General features: G+C 41.5%; 1 protein-coding gene across 3 annotated transcripts in view; it reads left to right on the forward strand.

The window, feature by feature from the left end:
- Nucleotides 1-20,066, forward strand: part of LOC147703539 (serine protease 27-like) — a 495,151-nt gene that overhangs the window by 349,156 nt on the left and 125,929 nt on the right. For all 3 annotated transcript variants that reach the window (XM_086928926.1, XM_086928927.1, XM_086928928.1), the window contains exon 6: nucleotides 3,855-4,218. In XM_086928926.1, coding sequence (XP_086785052.1) covers nucleotides 3,855-4,218 — 364 coding nt within the window. The remainder of the gene's footprint in view (nucleotides 1-3,854; nucleotides 4,219-20,066) is intronic.

The raw sequence follows: 20,066 nt of genomic DNA on the forward strand, positions 1-20,066 counted from the left end.
TGTGTTGACCAAAAATGGAGGTTAGCACTCCAGATATGCTAGGCTACTTTTTCCATACCTACTTAAGGCAGGAAAGGGCACAGACGCACACAAGACGGTCTGCACTCATCCACGCCCGACCATTGCCAGCCACCAGAACCTCTACCCGTTCTCTCTCCATAACTAATATACCCTGGTGAATGTAAGTTATGGATATACTCTGCTACTCAATCCAAGAGCTCAAATGTCTGAACAATCCTCATAGGCCCACTCTTCTTGAGGGCTGTCGAGTTGCACTGGAGAATATAGCTATCCCCTGTGTGCATAGTGGCCTTAATGAACAAGTTCCTTCGCCTAAATCTCCATTGAAGTGTAGCACAGATTCTGACACTGCTAAGATATCTAAACAACTAAAAGGACTATATTTTAACGCCCACTCAGTTCCTAAGTATACAATAGAAATATGGAGTCTTTTGGACATAGAAGATCCCGACATTTGTTTCATTACTGAAACCTGGCTTCATGAACATGCCTCCCCTGATTTAGCAACTGCCCCCGTACCATCTAACTAGGCTAGAGAGAAACATCAGGAGAGGTGGAGGTTTAGCAATTTCCACCACGGCAGGACTGGAAATTACCATGCTAGAATCTATTACCCCTGACCAGTTAGAACTATGCATCTTTAGGATTGAAAAACAGTCTAGGGGAACCTGGAGAGGCACTTTAGTATATAGACCTCTCAGCCCGAAAACACATTTTATACACAGTCTGCTCATAGTTATTGCCCCCCCATGTTTCAGCAGCTGAGAATTTAATGGTGATTTCAATTATCATGCCGAATTACTATTCGATCCTGACACTAATCAATTGATCACCAATTTAAATACATTGGGGATGGTCCAAATGGTAGTGGGACCCATCCACTCAGCTGGCCATAAGCTTGACCTCTTGTTCAAGATTAATACTAGCATAAGAGCAGAGCTCCCTTTCCTTCTGTTATGGTCCGACCATGATTTGCTAAAATTCTCTATACCCGTAGTCACCACCAAAAATGATTTTAGTAATAAATCTACATGGAGAAGGCCTTGGTGGAAAGTTAGCCCCACAACCTTTTCTGCCCATTTCAGCCCCACTCCTTCATTCCACACTGAAAGTGTTGACCAGGCTGCTACCTCTTTTGAGGCAGCAATTACAACAACGCTGAATATCGTGACCCCCTTTAAAAGGGTCTAATTTAAGCCCAGAACGGCACCCTGCTTCACAGAACAACTAAAAATAGAAAAACGTTCCTGTAGGACAGCTGAATGTAAATGGAGAAAGAGCAAAAGTACTGAAGACCGAAAAAAGTATAAACTCATCCATCTAAATTATCTGGTCAATATTAGACAGGCAAAAAAACTCTTTCTTACAAATAGAACTGAAACGGCTGCCAATTCCAATAAGGAACTTTATAAAATGTTAAAGGAATTTACCACCTCTCCTACCCAGCCATGCGTCTCTGTTTCACAAGGCTGGGCTGATTCACTTTCCACGTTTTTTCAGGAAAAGATTATTGCTATTCACAATTATTTTCTGGATTCTGATACCATAAACATAAAAAAGTTTGACAGTGATTCTGTTGTCACTGTTCCTCTTCTAGAGGAGTTCACTTTGGTAAATCCAGATGTAGTGACAATCGCCCTGGCTAAAATTAAATATGGTTCTCCAGTGGACCCAGTTCCACCACACGTTTTCTCAGCTATTGCCCCTTTGCTTGTCAGTGATCTCACTGATTTATGCAATGTGTCTCTTGTACAATCAGTAGTCCCAGTTGTACGGAAAGCGGCTAAAGTCATGCCGATTTAAAAAAAAAATACAGCTGACCCCAAGTCAGGCACCAAGCAATTATCACCAATCTCTTTGCTTCATTATTTTGGAAAGGCACTCGAGTCCCTGATTAATCGGCAAATCACCGCCCATCTGGAGATTCACTGTTTGTTAGATCCGTCACAATACTGTTTCAGGGCCGCCCATAGTACCACAACAGCATTGGTAGAAGTCATTGATAACATCAGATTGGCGCAGGACAACGGGCAGTCAGCCCTGCTTTTCCTGTTGGATCTATCAGCCGCCATTGACACCATCTCCCGCAGCATATTAGAGCAATAGCTCTGAGAGATGGGTGTCAGAGGTAAGGCTTTGAAATGGCTCTGAAGCTATCTAACTGACTGAACCATCACCATTTAGATTGGCAACTTAGTCTCCTGCAGCCGGCCAGTAAAGATAGGAGTCCCTCAGGGCTCAATTTCAAGCCCTGTGCTCTTTAATCTTTATGTGACTCCACTGGCCAAGGTGATCGGGTCCTATGGCTTCGACGTGGTGTTTTATGCTGATGACATCCATCTATTGATCACCCTAGGTCCTGACCCTATCGACACTAAAACCAGCTTTAAAACCTGCATGACCCACTTCGACGGCTGGATGAGCACCAACCATCTTCAGCTAAATGGTAGCAAGACTGCAGTTATTCTTTTTGGTAGGGCACACAAAGTGTGGTCAAACGACTGGTGGCCCCATAACCTGGCTCCTTGTCCATTACCAAAATCAGTGGTGCAGAATCTAGGAGTACTGATTGACGCACAGCTATCAATGAAAAATCATGTAACCCAAATAATCAGCACCTGCTATGGAATCATACATAGTTTATGAAAAAAAAATGAATGGTTTCCAATTTAATCGAGGATGCCACTCGTTCGGGGACTGATTAGAAGCCGGATTGATTATGGGATTGCTCTGCTAACCTCAATCAATGAAGAACTTTATTCCAGGCTTCAAGTCCTGCAGAACACGCCTGACAGGCTGGTACTGAACTGCCCTCCAGGTCTCCATCAGCATTGAGCCTGAAGCAACTTCATTGGCTTCCCATTAGGAAGCAAACCCATTTCAAGATCCTTAGTCTTGTGCATAAGAATATGCACGGACGCGGGCCCAGCTACTTTGCAAAAAAACATACTGGTACCAGCCAACTAGGCCATTAAGGTCAAGTACTAAATCCCTTCTTACTCCATATAGATTTCGTACCGCCAAGAATGGCGGGAAATCGTTTTCCTTTCTTGCACCCACTCTTTGGAATAAACTCCCATCCCATCTGCTTGCTGTTACAGATCTCAATCGATTTCGCATGGAACTAAAAACTTGGCTGTTTGATTACCAATAGCATCCCTTATTTCTGACCTTCAGCTGATGTAGAGTCGTACGCAAGCACCATGACATCTTTGGATGATGTGTTCCACTCAACAAATGTTCTTGATATTGATATTCTTCTTTTAAAAATTAGTCATGAGTGGTGGTCTGCTGACCGCAGCGGGCAATCATCCCTGTGATGGCAACAATTCCATATGGGTTGCAAATTTTGACCTACCTCTTTAATATTCATGAGGTAGGTCGATTGCGACCCCATTAGGAATTGTTAAGTGAAACTCGATGGGTTTCATACATTAAGGATTGCAACTTCTAAATTGCAATTCTCAAAGAATCTTAATTAGAAAATCACAATTTGGAATTATGGCCGTAGGTTTTTAGTTAGTTATAGGGGGGTATGTGTCATAACTTAGAAATTGTGGGTGCTCAAAGACCTGCTCCTGTCCTTGGCTGTGCCCAGTTTCCATGGCTTCTACCTCACCACAATGCAATCGAACTGTGAATTTTTATATTATGTTGGCAGGCCTGGTACGAGTATTATCTAGGTGCTTCAAATTCCTGAAACCTTATTCAAATGGGAAAAAAGACTTTTTTTGTCTCAAAATATGTAGAGAAAAATGTTGTTATGTCTTGGTCTGCATTCAAAAAAAATAAAATGAATTGCAATGAGTAACAATTGATCTCTTTTGTTTCAGAGAGACACTGGTGGTCCTTTGGTATGCCAATTTGCCGGCATCTGGCTTCTAGCCGGAATTGTGAGCTGGGGAGAAGATTGTGCTCTGCCCAGATACCCAGGAGTCTACACCCGTGCATCTTACTACGCAGACTGGATAGCACAGCACGTAAAAGACCTTGGATTCACAGTGTTAACCGTCACACAAGAAGTAAACCTCAATCTCGTCTCCACTACACCCAATACTACTATATCAAAAGGAGCATCTGCTACAACTACTACATCCAAAGTGATTTCTACTGCTGCTGCTACTATACAAGCTACTACTACTATTACGACAACTATTACAACTGAGAACAGCACTAGCATGATGCCCCAAAAACAAGGTTAACTTATTCCTCTTATCAGTTTTATCTTCAAGTTTTTCCTTTTTATATATTGAAGAACTCTTCAGTGAACCAATTGGCTTAGTCTAACATTTTCAAACATTCATTATTACAATTATTTAGTTCGACCTTTATATTTTGTTCCACTTTACTTTCGAAATAACACTTGCAATCTGTTGTGTAGGTCTTCACACGTTTTCGCTGAGATTGATTGTCTTTCCTATTTTGTGGGAGCCCTTTTTAAGTCACAGCTTTACCTATCTGCTGCTAAAAGACCTATTGTCTAAAATATTTACAGGGGTTTTTGTTAGACCACGGCTTATCACTGACTGGTTTTTTTTTATAAACTCATTTGCTTGTTTCATATTCCATGATTTTTTCCCCATTTCTTGTGTTTGTCCCCTGCCTGGAGCACAGGTTCTTTACCATGCTTTTGACTGGACGACTAGTGTTTTTCTAATATTTAAATTCAGGTACTTACAATTTTTCTTTGGCTTTTAGAATTCCATGGTAGTAAATGTGTTTTCTTCCTCTGTACCCCTCAGTTCTATGTACTGATTCCCTCTTCATATCCCTACTCCCATGATCTCTGTGTTGCTTCTTGACCCCCCATCTATTCCTTCTACAATCTCTTCCCATATTCCTTGGCTTTTATTATAACTCTCAACTCTGTTGCTCACCTACCCTCTCATTGTTCACTGCTACCGCTCATAGGCAGCTTTACTAGTCCTGTTTTTGGAATTTGTTTTTTAAAGCTTTGGGACAGCACACCAATTGCAATTTCCTACTAGATCTCTCCTTTCTGGACTACTACTATGAAGACCTTTTATGCAAATTAGCCTCCAGGAGCTCCAGGCAGGGAAAAAAGTACGCTTGTAAAAGTTTTTTTTCTTTAATATTTGTTCAACTTCACCACTGAATTGGATTTTTTTAAATAATATTAAACTATGTTTGTTTTTCTAGCTATTACCATTCATGAGATACAGCATTAGGATTTTAATGTTTCTCTACTTTTCAACATAGGATGAATAGGCAAGCCATTATGAAAAATAGCTTTTGGGGGCTAGTCACTGTGAGGACATAATAACATAAAATGTGCACTACTTCTAAATACCATACACCCTGCTTTGTAAGCTGTAAGGCCTGCACATCGGACACATACATTATAAAAAGGGGGGTTAAGATCTGTCAAAAAGATTTAGTTGGACAGGTCAACTTGCAGTTATTAAACTTCTACAGTCAAGCTACATTGGAAGGCCTGAGGACTTGTTTGCACTTCCATTGTATTGGATGGCATAATAGGGGTAGCAGTTCACTAGCGGCATTTAACTTCCAGGCCCTGGGTGCATTTTGTGCCATATACTAGGGCCGTAAAGGCACAATTAAATCTACCAATTAGGAATATGCAAATGTAACCATACTTAAAGGGGGAGTACAGACACTTTACCTTTGGTTAGTAGGCTTTAAGTGTGCAGAGTTTTAAAGCCAGTAAAAATACAGGGTTGAGCAAAAGGTAAAAGAAAACAGTGACCAAGCAGAAAAGGCGAATGACACCATTCCTCTTTCTTTATCACTCTGCAGGGTTATTTTGAGTATGGTGGATGTAGAATGTGATGCAGCATAATTTCCTATACTTTAGGGCTCTGGTGTAATAATCAAACCAATTGGTCACGGTCTTATGGACTGCTGGTTATTTGCTGAATGTGTATTCGTGGAGCTAATATCAGTACACCAATTTCAAATTACAGGGAAACCTTTTTGACTCCAGGACAAAGAAGATGGTTTGTTAGCAAATCAGTCAAAATTACAGGCTTTATTCATTTAGTAAATGAAATTACCAGGTATGCAAACATTCAATATTTTTGATTGCAGAAAATTCAATAAATTAATTAATGAGTAGATTTTTAAAGAGCTTTTTGTCACCCATGAGTGTATCCAGAGGCTGGCAGGGTCCAGTTGGTTAGCCAACTAGCCAGGTGTTTATGGACTTTTGGAACTCAAAAATAAATGGGGAGGTTTTTAGATGAAAGAGTCGCTCATAGGGAAACATCTATTACAATGCAGGCATTACATAGTAATTCCTTAACACCATCGCTGCTTGGGAGATTCTTTTGCTGTGCTGGACCATAATGTAAATGGGTGTGGTCATGACGAGCTCAGATCGTCATGAGCACACGAGCACCGTGCCTAATGACGAGCTGAGCTCATCATGAGCACGGAAGGGGTTAACAATGCAGCCAATACAACAAATGTGCCATTACAACGCATGCTATTAAAACTCATGTCATTACAACCCATGTGCCATTACAGCTCTTGCTATTACATTGAGAATTAAGGTATTTGTTCAGGTAAGTACTATGAACTTATTCATTTTATTTTAGTAGTACTGTATTTAATAATACTATTGGTATTGTATTGTTTCCAAAATGATTAATTTAATATTTTTAGTCGGTGTAATTATTATTCTCTTACCGCAATTTAATAATAATTACAATGAATACTTATGAGGGTGTGACACCCTTTGTCTAGCACAGGATGTAAGGGAATTAGGCGTTTTGGGTGGGAGCGTGTTTTAATACTCAGGTATTAATTTTATTAGCCGGATGTTAATGAATATTTTATTGCAAATTTTTTGTAATTTAATATTAATTCAATACAAATATTTATGAGGGTGTGACACCCCTTGAATGGCACGGAAAGTAAGGGAACTAGGGGGTTTCAGTGAGGAATGTATTATTACTCAGGTATTAATTTTACTACATGGGTATTAATGAATATTAAATTTAAAATTCATTTTAAGTAAATTAATAATACATAAAAATAATACTTATGAGGGTTTGACACCCTTTCTCTAGAACAGGATGCATGGGAAATAAGGGTTTCGGGTGGGGGAGTGTATTAATGCCCCAATATTCTTTTTAATACTTGTTTAGTAATATAATTGTATGATATTACAAATTTTAAAATATTTCTAATAATTAAAATAATTTTTTTGAGGGTTTAACATTTACAATCTGGCATGGGATGATACAGAAATAGTTTTTTTGTAGGGGTGTGTAGTATTTAAAAAACAAATATTTAGAAATATTACTTGATATATAATAAATTAACAAAACATTTAAACTAACGTAAAAAGGGTTATATGTACACTCAGAAAGATATATTTAATTGAAAAAGTATATAATAGTGAATTAGAAATGCTCATTAAATTAAAATAAACATGATCAATTCTGTATTATATTTTTAAATAATAACTTTTCCAAAGGAGTAAATTAATATGTTTTAAACGTGTTTTTTTAGATTTTTCCTATGGTTATCCATTCAAGGAAAGGGTGAAATAGCCTTTTTTTCTTTTTACTTTTACAGATGACTTGTGCGGTTGTGCGTTTGTTTCTACTGTTGATGGAGTGTTGCGTAAAGATCGGAAGCAAGGAAGAGCTGCACACATTTTATTTATTGAATAGAGATTGTGGGTGGCATAGTTTATTGTAAGGAGTGAGGAGGGAGGTACTTAGATAGATGTTAGTATTTTGATGTATGTTTCAAATTTTATAACCACATTTTCATTCCTATACAGGTAACGGCTGTGGGCCCATGTTGGGTTGATTGTTTTTTTTTCACTTTTGGTTTTAAAAAAACAAAGGGGTCTATTACGATGTCCGTTGGAGTTTCCTTCGATGACACCATAGCAGAAACGTGACCGACCGACCTCCGGTTGGTGGTACCAACTGCCTAATTATAAGCGACCACACATGGTGCGGTTGCTTTCTTCGATTTCTCCATGAGAGCTTGTGTTACTGCCGTAACACAAGCTTCTGTAGAGAAATAGGAGATTGTGTTAATCCCTGTACCCTGTGGCAGGCACCTCAACGTGCCTGCCACAAGGTGCAGGGATTAACAGGGGGCACAATAGGTGCCCTCTCCGCCCCCAACCGAAGACTGTAAGGGAAAGGGGTCCATGCTAGGGGCCCTAAAACACGCTTTCTGACAGGGTTTCCATGTCGGAAAAACCGGCATGTAAACCCTACCGGAAACCATGCATCATAATCTGGATGGCATAAACTGCCCTCCATATGGATTACGCTCTAATTCCAACTGGCTGACGGGCTCCTTGAACTCATCTGAAGCAATCCTGAATGACCGCTGGTTTCAATTTGGACTGGCTGGCTGTATCGTAATCAGCCGGTCAGAAGTGAAACCGGCAATGTCGGTCATAAAGCCTCCAACCTAAGGTCAGAGGCTTAATGACAACATCGTAATCGCCCCCAAAGTATGTGGATAGATGTATTAAAACATTTTTCGAACCAATGTGTAAAAGTAACAATATTTCCTTTTACTTTTTGGTGCTTTGAGTTTTAAAAAAAAAGTTTAGCATATTCATGGATGTTCGAGCACATGGAATTTTGGCACAGATGGCAAAATGGAGATTTTAATTTAAAGCAGTATTTTTCACCATATTTAAGTCTGCTTTTTTGACGTTTGCCAAACTTTTGACGGAAAATGGAGGGAGAGAGGATTGCAACTATAGATTTCTTGTTTTGTTTTTTGGCCAAACGTATTTCCTTTTTAGGATTTTGTTTTTGGGGGAATGCATTTTTTTTGTAGTTTACAAAGTATTTTTTGCAGCAGTGGGTTTACTATAAATTATGTTTATGCCAATCTGTGTCTCTTTTGATTTGATACTTTGGATATTTAGTGAGCTGCAGACTCGTGGTGAATTTTTGAATTTTACAAAAGTACAAGAGCCAAAGAAAGAAGACAACTGAAGGCAGGAAACCTAACTTTTTTGGTTGTTTGGAAAAATGTTTTGAAAGATGGCAGTTAAATAAAAAAACATTAAAAAAACAGGCAAGTGAGAATAGGTGCCAGTGATAGGCAGAAATGTAGTACATGTATAATATTGTTCAGGTAATCTTGAGCTACCTTCAACGAAAACTGTTCAATTTGTCTCAATAGTCTCTATGATATTTCTTTTGCTTTTTTTGGAAATTTGTGGGTTCAGACTACCAGGCAATGATTGCGCTATTCTAATTTCTTGAAAACTGTATTTCTTCTTCAAAAATTCCAAGAAATGATAACAGTTTGGGTGGTTTTCAGAGTGATTTAATGAAGGAGTTGTGCCATTCATCTATGGCATTATTGGTCTTTCTATTCTTCTGAGCAGGCTGTGTAACAGTTCCACCACTTCACAGGAAACCTTAGATTCCCCCTGCAACCGAACCTGCTCATATGGCCAATCCATGTGTCCTCACAGTAATTTAGTAGGGCGCCCAACTTGTCTTCATTTGTAGTAAAATAACCAGATTTAGTAATTGATGCTAGTATTCATCTACACAGTCAGGAGGAACAAAGTACAAGGCAGTTTTTTTAACTCAAATTGCAGTTTATTGTCTTATATGTAATCCTAAACTAAGGGTTTTTAAATTTTTCTGCAATACACCTGTGAAAGTGACAAAAACATCCTTGAACTCGGGTATGAGGATACATTTTGGTTATGTAATTGTTAATCATTGATAATTCAAATCACCTATCACTTTTCTAGGTTTTTTATTTTGTGTTTTAGATTTTAGCACTGTTAAAAATTGAGTGTAAGTTGAGGTTTGCATATCAGGGAGTAAACTGTATACTGAGGTAACTACAGTGTTATTAATGTAGAGATGAATAGTGTATTTATGGGTGACTAGATGGGTTGTAGATTTAAACGTCCCATCCATCATCTAAATAAAACTGGTCTCCAATTTCACATTACAGGGTGTGCTTAAGATTAGTATTTTTTTGCTGAGGGTTTTTATTGTCATGCAAAAGAAAGGTCTCATTAGTAATAGTACCAGTTAGTTCAGGAGGAATTTTAACAGGGTATCTTTGGGGTGTCACAAATTGAGGGTTACTTGCTTTTTTTTGTGTATAATTCTGCGAACGTTTGGAATAGTGGACATACAACTCACTACATGTATAGGAATGTGTTGGGATACTTCCCTCAAAACTGTGCCACGGGGTTCATTGAAGGTGGATCAAATTCTTTCATTTGGTTAATGCTTTCCCTAACCTTGATCTCCATTGCAGAGTTTGTGCTCTGTGTTCCTTTCAATGGTGTCATCAAGAGTAACTGCTCTGCCTGTGCAATGGGATGAGTATTACCAGCACACACCTCCAATGACTCCAGGGCTCATTTAATCTCTCCTTACAATAAATTTAGCCACCTTGCTTTAGGATTCGATGACCTCTTTGGGATTTCACATAGATGGCTTGTCTATCTAATACCATTATGTATATGTCTGTAAAAGACGGGAAAAAAGAGTTTTTACTTTTAAAAATAAACATTTGATCTGTAAACAAAATGTTGCTCATTTTACATGTTTGACAATGTATATTACAGAATATATGCTTTACACTGTTTTGCTGTTATTTTGCGCTTTTCTTATTTGAAATTTCTGTTCACTCCAACCTGCAAAAAAATTGGTTAAAAGTTCATTGGTTGTGTAGTAAGGTTTCTAAGAACAGGTTATTTATTACATTGTTTGATTTAGATTTCCCCAGCTGTAATTTTTTATAGGGTTGTTGTTGATTCCTTTTAAAAGATAAAGAGGCATTTTATATAGATGAAGTAGTATGCCTCACCTTGGTAAGGTTCCTTTGTTGGCTTGTTTGCCCTTTTGCTGATGTAGTTTCTTCAGCTGTTTTTAGTGATCTTGATTTCTGCCTTTTGGGTGATGTTGAGTAGGTGTAATAGGAAAAGTGTATTTTTGATAAATGATGTTTACTTTGCTTTGTTGTGTTAGATTTGGTTGCAACATTAAGGGGCCCATTAGGATGGCAGGCAGATCGCCCCTGCGAGGCTGGTGGTAGCCACCGCCGTCATGGCGGGGGGCGATCCGCCCGCCATCCTTGCCCTGAAAACCCCCACGCCATATTAGGATGGCGGGGGGGACCGTGGCGGATGGTAAGACCGTCTGTCGATTTCCCGCCCTGGTCGCAAGGCGACCGGGGCGGAAAAGGTATAATATGGTGGCGGTGTCTATGAGACACCGCCAGCCATATTATGATCGGCCAATTTGAATGTTTTTCCGTGGCGGAAATGCCGCCACGGAAAGGCATGCGGAGAATCCCTGCGGGGGCCCGTTGCGGGCCCCAAGGGACTTCGGGGATGGGGGTGCACCATAGGTACCCCCCCCTGCTTTTCAAAGTGCAACATGGCAGGCACTGCGCGGTGCTTGTCATGTTGTGCTTTCAAATACACAAAGTGCATTTTAACCATTGCGGTGGGTGGCGCTTTCAGCACCGCCTGCCGCAATGGTGAAAATACAGGATGCGCCCGCCACTGTGGTGGGCGCATCCTAATGCCACCATCGGGACCCCCACCCTTATGGCGGGCGATCCCTATTTCCGACGGGATGGCGGGCGGACCAAGTCCGCCCGTCATCCTAATGGGGGCCTAAGTTTCTGAACTGTATTACCTATGAAAGGACTTCAGATTGTTGAACAATTGGTTGAGTTGATGTTCTTAAGTCAATTTGATGGTCTTGATTTTATTGATTTTAGATGGAGTTCATCCGAGCTGTTTAAAAAAAGATAATGATTGTATGTATTTACATTGTTTTGTTTATATTTGTTAAATCAAAACATGACCAGCACCTTACATGAGGCAAGCACCCTGTGAGGTTGAATATTAATTATGTCCCCCACCACTGACCAGTAGCTTCTCTGAGGCAAGCACCCTGCAGAGTTAGAATCGTAAGTGTGCCCCTCAACACTAACCAGCACCTTCCCTGAGGCAAACACCTGCAAACTTAGAAAGTTTAGTTTGCCCCCCACCACTGACCAGTACCTTCCCTGAGGCAAGCACACAGTTGAGTTAGAATACAAATGTTGCCCCCACCACTGACCAGCACCTTCCCAGATGCAAGCCCACAGTGGAGTTAGAAAAGTAATTTTGTACCCCCCACTGACCTGGACTTTGCCTGAGGCAAGTCCTCTGCGGAGTAAAATAATATGTTTGCCCCCCGCTACTGACCAGCACATTTTCTGAGGCACGCACCCTGTGGAGTAAGAAGGGTAAGTTTACCCATGAACACTGACCAGCACCTTCCCTGAGGCAAGCACACTGTAGAGTTAGAATAGTACGTTTGTTTCCCGCTATTGACCAGCACCTTTCTTGAAGCAAGTACCCTGCTGAGTTAGAATAGTAATTTTGTCCGATACCACTGACCTGCATCTTCCGTTGAGGCAATCACAGGGTGGAGTTAGAATACAAATGTTATCTTATACCACTGACCAGCACCTTCACTGAGCGAAACAACCTGCTGAGTTATAAAAGTAATTTTGTCCCCCACTACTGACCTGCACATTCCCTGAGGCCATCACTGAGGCAAATGCCTGGCTGAGTTATAATACTAATTTTGCCTTAGACTACTGCTCAGCATTTTTCACAATATAAATGAATTATTTAAAAGCTAAACTTTCTTAATTTATTTTCAGCTTAAAAAAATACTTTTTTAAAAACTTACTGATGGATTTTTTTGAGAGATTTAAATTAATTTTGGGATGTTTATGTCTCTCTTCAAAATCTATAAATGTATTAGAAAAAACGTACAATGTATGTTTGAGCTTTTTTCTTACTTAAAATTAAATTTGATTTATGTTAAGCATTCACTCACTTTATTTAGAAGAAGAGGACTGTTTTGCTGTACCTGTTCCTACAAGATTTGTGATTTTACTATATCTGGAAAAGTAATTTTAGATTTCGACTACAACTTTTGCTTACTTCAGTCAATAGATGGCAGTGTTTGAAGTCGAAGCTTTCACGACTATCTTGCTACTGCAGCTGCGTGTGATCACCAGGGAGGTCAGTGTGCCACTGAGGACAAAATAGTAGTCAGTTTATACGTTTGCGGTTAATGAACATTTAAAAGAAAATATGTATTGAATTGAATTTTCAGCATGATTTAGTACTTGCCAGAATATTATATATTTTGTTATGTGTAAAATGTTCTTTTAAATGTTCTGTTTTCAGAATGGTGGTCATTTTGAGTAGATGATTGCTGCGATGTTGTAGTGAAACTAGTGTAAGGGCATGTTTTCATTGTTTTGGTTGTATATGCTTGTTTTGCCAATACATTGGATTTAAAAAAAATGATTTATAGCCCTACACATTATTTATTCATTAAAATCTTTTTGTAAAGTATTGATCGTTGTTTTTTTTTTCACTACTTTTTGCACACGTAATATCTGTCTATGTTTAAAACAGTTTAATTGTTATGCGTTGTGATGGTATTCGTTGTATTGGTATGTGTCATATTAGTATGCATTGTAATGGCCGTTTCAATGTATACTTATAGACATGTGTTGTAATGGTTCTTGTTGTCAAAACATGCGTTGTAATGGTATGCGTTGTAACATCACATATTCCGCCCATTTCATGTTTTTGCTTCTAGGTAGGAGAAGGAGCAATCCTTGCATCTGCTACTTCGAATATGGTGGGTGCAGGTTAGAGAAAGGGATGCAGGAGTGTCTGGTCAGCAGATGGATATTTAGGTGGTGGTATAAGTAGGCGGGTCCACAGTTGTATTTGGCCTTGTATGCATGCGTCAGGAGCTTGAACGGGCATCTTTTTTGTACTGAGAGCCAGTGGAGTTTCCTGAGGTAGGGGGTAATGTGGGTTAATCTAGGGAGATCTAGGATGAGTCTGGCTGCGGCTTTCTTTCTGGTCTAAAGTCCTTGGAGGAGGTGAGCTGCTATACCTGCATAGAGAGTTTTGCTGTATTCCAGTCGGCTGGAGGTGAGGGTCGGAATGACGGTACGACTTGAGCTTTGGGGTAGTGATTTCATTATCTTACAAAGCATGCATTGGATGAAAAAGCAGTTGGAGGAGATGGACTTGACCTGTGTTGTCATGGCTAGCGTGTTGTCCAGAATAAGGCTGAGGTTCCTAGCGTGGTAAGTGAGGGTAGGGATTGATTCAAATTCTGATGGCTAACAGAATGTATCTGGTGGGGAGCTTTTGTTACTAAAAATCATTACCTCTTTCATGTCCGAGTTGCGCTTCAGATAGTTTTCCTACATCCAGTTGGTGATGTCTGTCATTTAGTTGTGGAAGTTGGTCTTGGTGGTATCTTTGGAGAGGGAGAAGATGAGTTCTGTGTCATCAGCATAGGATATGATATTGAGTCCATGGTTTTTGGAGATGCTGGGCAGAGGTGTCATATAAGTGTTGAAGAGGGTGGGGCTGAGTGAGGATCCTTGGCCTAGTTCAATGTACTTGAATTCAGAGGAGAAGGGGGAAGGCAGACTTTTGTATTCTCCCAGTGAGTAAAGAGACAATCCATCTGAGAGCTAGACCTTTGATGAGGGGACTTCTGATGAGTATGGGGTAGGAGACCGTATTGAAGGCTGCTGAGATGTCTAGGTCTAGGAGGATCAGAGCCACAGTCTCTCCTCAGTCGAGTAGTGCTTGGATATTGTTTGTAGCCACAGTGGGGGCTGTCACCTGCTGTGTTTGCTGTGGAATCTGGATTGGAAATAGTTGAGTCGGAGGTTCCATTCCAGATGTGAGGAGAGTTTCTTTGTTGATGGATTTTTAAAATACTTTGACTGGGAACGAGAGCAGGGAGATTGGTCAGTAGTTGTTGATTTTTCTGAGGTTTGCCAATGGTTTCTTTAGTAGGGCATTGACTTCTTTGATTTTCCAGTTCTCGGGGAAGGTGCAGTGGCAATTGTGTCTATGGACATTGGGTTGACACCACCTTGTAAATATGCCCCTTTCTACCGCCATTCTCCGCGGCAAAAGGCGTGCAATAGGTGTTGCTGTGGGCATCCCACTGCAACACCCATTTTTTTTGCTGCTGCCCCAGATTTGAAAAGCTAAGGCAGTTCAAAAACAGTGCTATTCTAACGCCATGGATTACCAGGTGTTTGAAAAGAGATTTTCAGCTCTTTTCATGTGTGCAGCATTCTGCAGCACACACCCTGTGCCTCATGGAGCAGTCCAGCCTGAAGTGCTAAGTCAGGTCTTCCCTGGATCCGAAATAAGCGCCCTGGGGCTGGTTTTGGGGTAACCCCCCATATCATCCTGGCTAGCTTAAACCCAGTGGCAAAGTAAGCAAGCGACCCACGTCTGGGCATAAGCTTCCAACTTAGGTTGCACAAAGCAAACATAAGGAGATGATGGATGGAGCCATGAACATTTTCACACCCAGCCACAGATCTGGGTTTAATTCATGAGGCACAGGGTCAAGATGGATTGTTTGTACCAGTGCTAGGGGAAACACATAGTTGCACCTTGTTCTTGTGAAGCCAGTGAATTGGCAGGCATTTAAAAATTGTCGGGCGAGGTGCTGATGAATTTGGCTCAGCACAGTGCTACGCCATTTATTTGTAAATATGCCCCACAGAATTTAAGATCCTTATTGGGTTTTAGTATCTTACTGATTGTAGACTCTTCCCAAGTTAGTGGTATCAGGCATCGTTTCGTAAAGATATCTGCCAGAAATTTGCCAAATAAGGGGATTACCTGTTCTGTCAATGTCATGTATAATTCATTTGGTAAATCATCATGACCTGGTGCTGTCCCCATTTTTAAATCCTCTTTGCTTATCTACTATTGTAGCTTTTGCTTTCAGCTAGGGGTAAAGCCTCGGTATTGAAAGGAGGAGTTTCTAAAACAACATCTTTATTTGATCTTGTAACACCATTAAATCGCCCATATTAAGATATTGAAAGAACTTGGTGGAAGACTGTTCTATCTCTTTATCTTCCACATCTAATTTCCCCATCTCACATTCTGCCATCCCCCTAATGGGGTTTTTAAAAAAATGGGTGTCTCTAATTGGCAGAGATATGCATCTTGTCCAAGTATGGATCCTTCCTTTTAGTCAGGATAAGGGGATTACCCTTCTAAAATAACCTCTGCTCACCCCCTTGGTAGCTTGTCACGAGTAATCAGGCATATCTCAGAGGATATGTGTTAAGCACTTGCACATAGCACACAGTAAAACAGTGAACACACTACAAAAGGACACCGCATCACTTTTAGAAACATTAGCCAATACTTATCTGTGTAAAACAAGACCAAAACAATAAAAATCTAACATGCAGTAATCAAAATATGAATATTGCAAAAATAGACAATATGCAGTGCCTTGAAGTCAGTAGCTCCTTCCAGGAGGGAGGGTCAGCTACGGTGTCGAGAAGACCGGCAAACACTTCCTTGCAAATGCAGGGCATTGTGGGCCTTACAATAAGATTTGAATAGGCAGCATCAGCAGGCATCGGTACCGGAGGTTGGGGCAGAAGTCATTGGGCTTTTGTAGTTATTTGCATTGGAGATTGAACTCCGTGAGGTTGAAGTCTCGAGTGCTGGTGTTGGCAGGTGTCTGGGACTATGTGCAAAGTGCAGCGGTGCGGCGTGAGGTGCCCTCAGGTCATGGTGCAGGCAGCGGCTCGGTGACTGCGTCCAGTGGTGTAGGGGGGACCAGGGCAACAGTGCCAAAGTGGGACAGGGCTTGTTGCGGTGCTGGCAGGTCATGTTGCAAACTCATCTTCGTTGCTGAAGCGATATCATCAGTAGATGATATGGAGTTAATGGTGTCTGTACGTCAGTGCTGCGGTGTGGGACGGGGGGTGCATCGAGTAACTTACAAGTGATACCCCCGGGCCTCAGTGCAAGCAGCGGCGTCGATTTCGGCATAGATCCTCATCATCGGGGATACCAGGACAGCAAAGTGAAGTGAGTCAGTGGGGAGTGTGGTGCCCTCAGATCACGGTGCAAGCAGCGGTTCGGTGGTGGCAACGGGTGTCGTTGTCAATGAGACCAGGGTTGCATTACGAAGTGGGGCAGTGCTCTCTGCCATGCCAACAGGTCATACAGCTAGCAGTGGCATTGTTGATGGCGTTGATGTGCTTTTTCATCAGTTGCAGCACAAAACAATTCCCAGTGCTGGTAGCAGATGACCTTTGCTGTTCCTGAGACTTCTTGACCTTGGGGAAAGCTTTACCTCAAGCTCTTGCAGAAACTCAGAAAAATAAGTTGGAGAAAGCCCAATCCAGTCCTTTCACTGCCCAAGACAGAAGCAGCCACTATATGCTAACATAGCAAAGCACACATCAAAGTGGTAATTTCTTCTCACACCTTCTCCAGCTCTTCTTCTTGACAGGTTCCTTAGTCCAAACACGTTCTAAAGTTCAGGGATCAGGAACCCAATATTTATACTATTTTTCCCTTTGAGGTTTTAGGAAGAAAGTCTCTGATCTCAGTGAAGACCAGTTCTGTCCTTCCTGGCCCAGCTTCACTACAGGAAGTGGAGATATCATTGTGCATAGCAGACACAGCATATCTAGGTGCTAGTGAAAATTCCTCCCACCATTCTAAATGCAGAAAGGTCTATTCATGATTTACCCAGGAAAGCAGGACATGCTTTACCCCCCTTGTGACTGTCTAGTGTGAATCCACATCCCAGCTCCTGTCAATCCAAAATCAGATGGTGAATACACAAAAAGGCAGCGGCACACAGGATGGTTAAGTGAGAAAATTCAAATTTTCTAACACATAATTTAAAAACCACCTTTACCAAAAGATGGGTTATTAAATCCTACATTTAGAGAGCCTAAACTCCATTTCTCTATCTTGTCCCAATGAAACGTTCCACTTGTAAGATTTTACAAGGCATGAGGAAATATAAATTTTTGGTCATGTTATGTTCCCTAGCGCGTACCCCACCGACTCCATGTACCAGCTTAAAGTGCATGTAACTTCCCTCCTGTGTCAGCTATGAAGACGCAAATACATTTGCGTCCAACGTTAACTTGTCCTCTTTCAGATCCACCCTGAATGGATTATATAGTCCGTTCCTAAGTATGCTATGCCACCGTCTTTTTGTAGTACACTTTACATGTTTTCCTGCTCTGGCAGAGTAGGCCCTGAATTTCTGCCATCGAGCCTCTTTTCTGGCTTTCGACTCTGACAGCCTCTGCCCAGCCTACCTCTGTACCCGTGAACTCTGACTTACTTCCAGCGCGGCCCCTCGCGCTCAGCTCAGCCTGCTTTCTGCCAAGACTGACTATAACCTTCGAGTTATCTGTTCCGCTCCTCGAGAATGCATTCCTGCCTACTAGCTCCAGTAAACATCCTCTCCAGCTGCAGAGCCAAAGGGCCGACCTGTCTCAGTGCAAGTAATTCATAGCCTCTGTTACCATGCTTCCATGGAAGGCCTCGTGCCCCCACGCTTCTCATGCAGACTCTTAGGCGCTTATACACGCATCCACAGTTAGCATAGAATAGCTTCTGCCCTAGAGACCTTTCCGCCCAGATAGTATGGTTCCTAAACATCAGATATCAGATACGATAAAAGTACAAGTTGATCTGACATGCCAGACTTCTGTCTCTTTCCGTCAGTGTAAATGTCAAGTCCCCTGCACCCCTTCCAATCACACGTCATGCAGCTGCGCGCGCATCCAAGCTTCCGATTTCTGCTGACATTGCAACAATTCTGTTAGCACCACCCCTTGGTGCCACCCACTTGCGTCACCTATCAGTGACGTTTCTAGCACACACCTCCAGTTCACGCCTAGTTCACACCTCTTGATTACGTACTAGTAACACGTGCATACTGTTATCTTGTCTTCTCTTAGCTGTTACGCCTCTTACACTACTTCCTATGGTATAAATCAAGTATATAAGCTATGTAATGTCAATAAAGTTGGCTCTATCCCTTCTGACACCCCTGTGGTGGTCAGAACATGATATCCTGGTCACGACCATTCCTTTATGAGGAATAAAACCCCTAAGAAACTCTAACACCACGGACTCTGTCTTTTTTCATTCCGATTGAGTTGTTATTGATTAAGTACTTACCTGCATAGAAATTAAGAGAGTAAATTAATTATTTACGTCATTTTGGCGCCCGAATAGGGACTCCTCCCCCACCTCACGCGCCGGTTGGTGCGTTGCAAGCTCTGTCCCCTGCCGTCAGTTAGACGGAACCTACGCGTACCGGCAGGATTTCCTGCATCTCCCTCTGACCCAAGGAGGTGACGAAGACTGCGATCAGTGCCCAGACGAGGCGGTGAGGAGTGCGGAGGATCCCGACCAGAGCCTAGCCGAAAGAAGCAAGGTCTGAGGTGTCAAGAGGCCCACCAGGTTTCCGAAGTTTTCCGAGGTTTTCCGAAGTTTTCCGAAGTTTTCCGAAGTACCGAGTCGAGTCCAGTCGAGTTTTCCGAGGCCTTCTGTTTCCGTGCTTCCCGGTGAGTACCATTGCTGGGTCGTATCTAGACGGGTTTGGGTACACAAGTCCGGTCTGCACTGTTTTTAGGCAGTGTATCTGTACTGTTGAGCAGTATATCTAGTATTCCGAATTTCTGCACTGTTACACCAGTGTATCTGTACTGTTGAGCAGTACATCCAGTATAGGGGGGTAGTCATCTATGTCTTAAATGTCTTCTTATGTGATTAATGTCGTGGTATGAATGTGACCGTTTAATGTGCATTTTTGTGTTTCTCGTATAAACTAGCTGTCAGCAGTATTAAGGAATAAGGATTGAGCATTCAGTAATAAGTAAGCAAAATGCCGTTTTTCAACAAGTTAAAGCAGATAGGAACTAGGAAAGGGATACTGGAGGAAGAAATTCCTATTCCCCCTAGGGACACTCCAGGTAACTTTATGTACCACAAACATGGCATAGACGCCATATTATATCTAGATTTATGGGCCGATTACACCAAGCACCTAGACGAAAGACACAGATGGCCTGTTACCGGAACATGGGATGCCGAGTGCATCATGAAGGTAGAAGAAGCATTATGGAAAAAGAAAGCTAGACAATCACAGAAAGACGCCATAGAATTCTGGCGTAAGGAA

The sequence above is a fragment of the Lissotriton vulgaris genome, chromosome 7 (assembly GCF_964263255.1).
Source record: "Lissotriton vulgaris chromosome 7, aLisVul1.2, whole genome shotgun sequence".
Classification (NCBI taxonomy): Eukaryota; Metazoa; Chordata; class Amphibia; order Caudata; family Salamandridae; genus Lissotriton; species Lissotriton vulgaris.